We start from the raw sequence: 2480 nt of genomic DNA on the forward strand, positions 1-2480 counted from the left end.
CTTAGTTTCTTCGATTTTGAATAAAGTTTTTTTAAAATTTTCCTCAATGTTTATATTTTGCATACTTTTTAAGAATGTCTTTTGAGCTATCCTTGTGCCGTCAAAGCACGACAGACCGAAAAACTTTGGTTGCCCTAACCTCCCGATGTGACGAACAAAATAAGGAGCTGAAGAAACTTCGAGAGAAGTTGGGTGAACTCCCAGTCTAAAAAGAAAGCTGGCTAAATGTGCTGACTTGAAGGATCGTCTGTTAAAAACAGAACAATGGTGAGAAAAGGCCAAGAAGAAGCTTGATGACATAGCAGGGGGTTTAGACAAGGCTACTGGTCTGTCAGCGACGATAGGTCATGACACGGCACGCTTGATGGACATTCATGAAAACCTGGTTCATCAAAATCAGTTTCTCAGCAAGTAGGTCTCTGAAGATGTAGAGAAGTATAAGATCTTGCTAGACGCGGCCAAGGTTTTCAAGCTGTGGTCTGAAAGACCGGCCAGGATAGCTAAGGACTGGATTACCTTGGATGAACCTGAAGCATTAAGTTTCTTAGGAGACATGACTGCTGAAACGATGAATGCTAGTTCCCTGATCAGGGATGAAAGGTATAGCATGGCCGTAGCAGAATCAGGCGTGGATGTTGACACTCTTCATCAAATCGCCAAGAATAAGGGAGATGAGGCGATGTTCAACCTGGCCACCGTTCTAGAGCAAGAGTCTGCGGTCTTAGTCGACCCGACTTGGGATGCAAAGGAGAAGGCTGAGTGGCTACGAAAAGTTGGTGAAAATGCTGAACAGGAGGCTCTATGCCTTGATTTGGAAAAGCTAATTGTCTCCCCTCCTTCCGTCCCTGACCTTTCGGAAAAGCTGGTCGTGTTAAAGCTGGAGAGGATGTGTTTGGACTTGTCCAACCTGCTGATAGATGAGACTAAAAGCCTCCAGGCTTTGTCTAAGGACTTGGCGGAGATTGAAGCTGAACCTTTCAACATTGAAGATTATAGGAGCTTCACTCCAAGTTCGGAGGAAAGGGTATTCAATTCGTCTAAACCGCAGCTTTTGGAGCCTGATGCCGACGTTGATGATTTTTTGAAGGATTTATAAGTTAATTTGTAATTTGATTTGTTAATCTTATTCGGCCAATGTAGGCCTAATTTCTGGATTTGTGATTTTCAAACTTGAAGTTAATCGTACTTTTTTGGATGTAAATATATTAATTCAGTTGAACAACTGCTGATTATGTTATCGTATCATTTGTGGATATTCTTGTTTTAAGATTTAACTTAGATTTTCAGATCATGAATTGGACTAAATAAAATCCGACTTTTTAATAAGAATTTGGTTTAAAACCCATGAATACTTAGAAAATATTTTACTTTGGGACTCTAATAATGAGTCCGACTTTCCTAGATGACGGTTAACTTGCATTCTTGAATGAACCCGACCTTCAGCAGTTTCTCCACCTCTTCTTTTGCGGCTTCGATTCTCTCTTTTCCTTGATGTCGCAGCTTTTGTTTAACTAGCTTGTAGCCGGGCTTTATATCAAGCTTATGACATATGACACTTGGTTGTATACCAGGCATTTTGTAACACCCGAATTTCCTCCCTTCCTTCACAATTCTGGCTGAATTTCCAACCCCTTGAACGAAACCAGAATCGTGAAGGAAGGAAGGAAATTCGGGTGTTACACATTTCATCCACAAAAAAAAAAGCAAAGATGTCACGAAACTCAACTGTAGTGGCCAAGACATGGTGTCTTACTATTTCTAAAAGGTTTTTGCCTATTTTAATTGTTTTTCCTTCAAATATCTCTACCTCTTCATGTTACTCAACTAGACGAGGCCTTTCATGCATATTTAGGGTGTCCACGTACTCACTCGTGATGGAGGGAGGTTTCTCTTCTCTTTTCCTCTTAGAAGGAATACCAGGAGTTCCTTCTTGTTTTAAGTTGTTAATGAGGCATTGACGGGTCATTAACTGATCTCTCTTTAGGATGCCGACTTGTCCATCATCTTGTTGGAATTGCAGTAAAAGTTGATGAGGGAAAATTACGGCTTTGATTTTGTTTATAAAGGGGAGCCCCATGATGGCGTTGTATGGAAATTTCAAGTCTACTACAGTGAATCGGATAGACATTTTTCTGCAACTATCTCTTTCTCCAATTCGTACAAGGAGTATGATAGTCCCCAAGGGTAGGACTTGATTACCCCCAAACCCGATTAGTGGTTTATCTAGGGGTTGTAAGTGTTTTTCTTCAAACTTCATTTGTTTAAGATACTCCATCGTTATAAGGTCGGCGGTACTTCCAGTATCTACCAACACTCATCTCACCTTCATTTGCCCTATCTTAATTGTAACAACCAAAGGATCAGTGTATGGTTATTATAATGGTTGAGAAGTATTGGCGTTGAACTTCTTGACGGGCCCCCCGATGTAGTTTTCGACGGTCCTTTGAGCAGGGTGTGAACACTATTTCTTACGGCTCGAA

The 2480-nt window shown here is 40.9% G+C and overlaps 1 protein-coding gene across 1 annotated transcript; it reads right to left on the reverse strand.

Moving 5' to 3' along the window:
* Nucleotides 1-1398: 1398 nt before the first annotated feature.
* On the reverse strand, nucleotides 1399-2275 carry LOC130798792 (uncharacterized). The gene is made up of 2 exons (XM_057661887.1): nucleotides 1870-2275; nucleotides 1399-1631 (listed from the first exon to the last, which is right to left on the reverse strand). The coding sequence occupies exons 1-2, from the start codon at nucleotides 2273-2275 to the stop codon at nucleotides 1399-1401; spliced, it is 639 nt and encodes a 212-aa protein (XP_057517870.1).
* Nucleotides 2276-2480: the final 205 nt, after the last annotated feature.

This window comes from Amaranthus tricolor, chromosome 13 (genome assembly GCF_026212465.1).
Source record: "Amaranthus tricolor cultivar Red isolate AtriRed21 chromosome 13, ASM2621246v1, whole genome shotgun sequence".
NCBI lineage: Eukaryota > Viridiplantae > Streptophyta > Magnoliopsida > Caryophyllales > Amaranthaceae > Amaranthus > Amaranthus tricolor.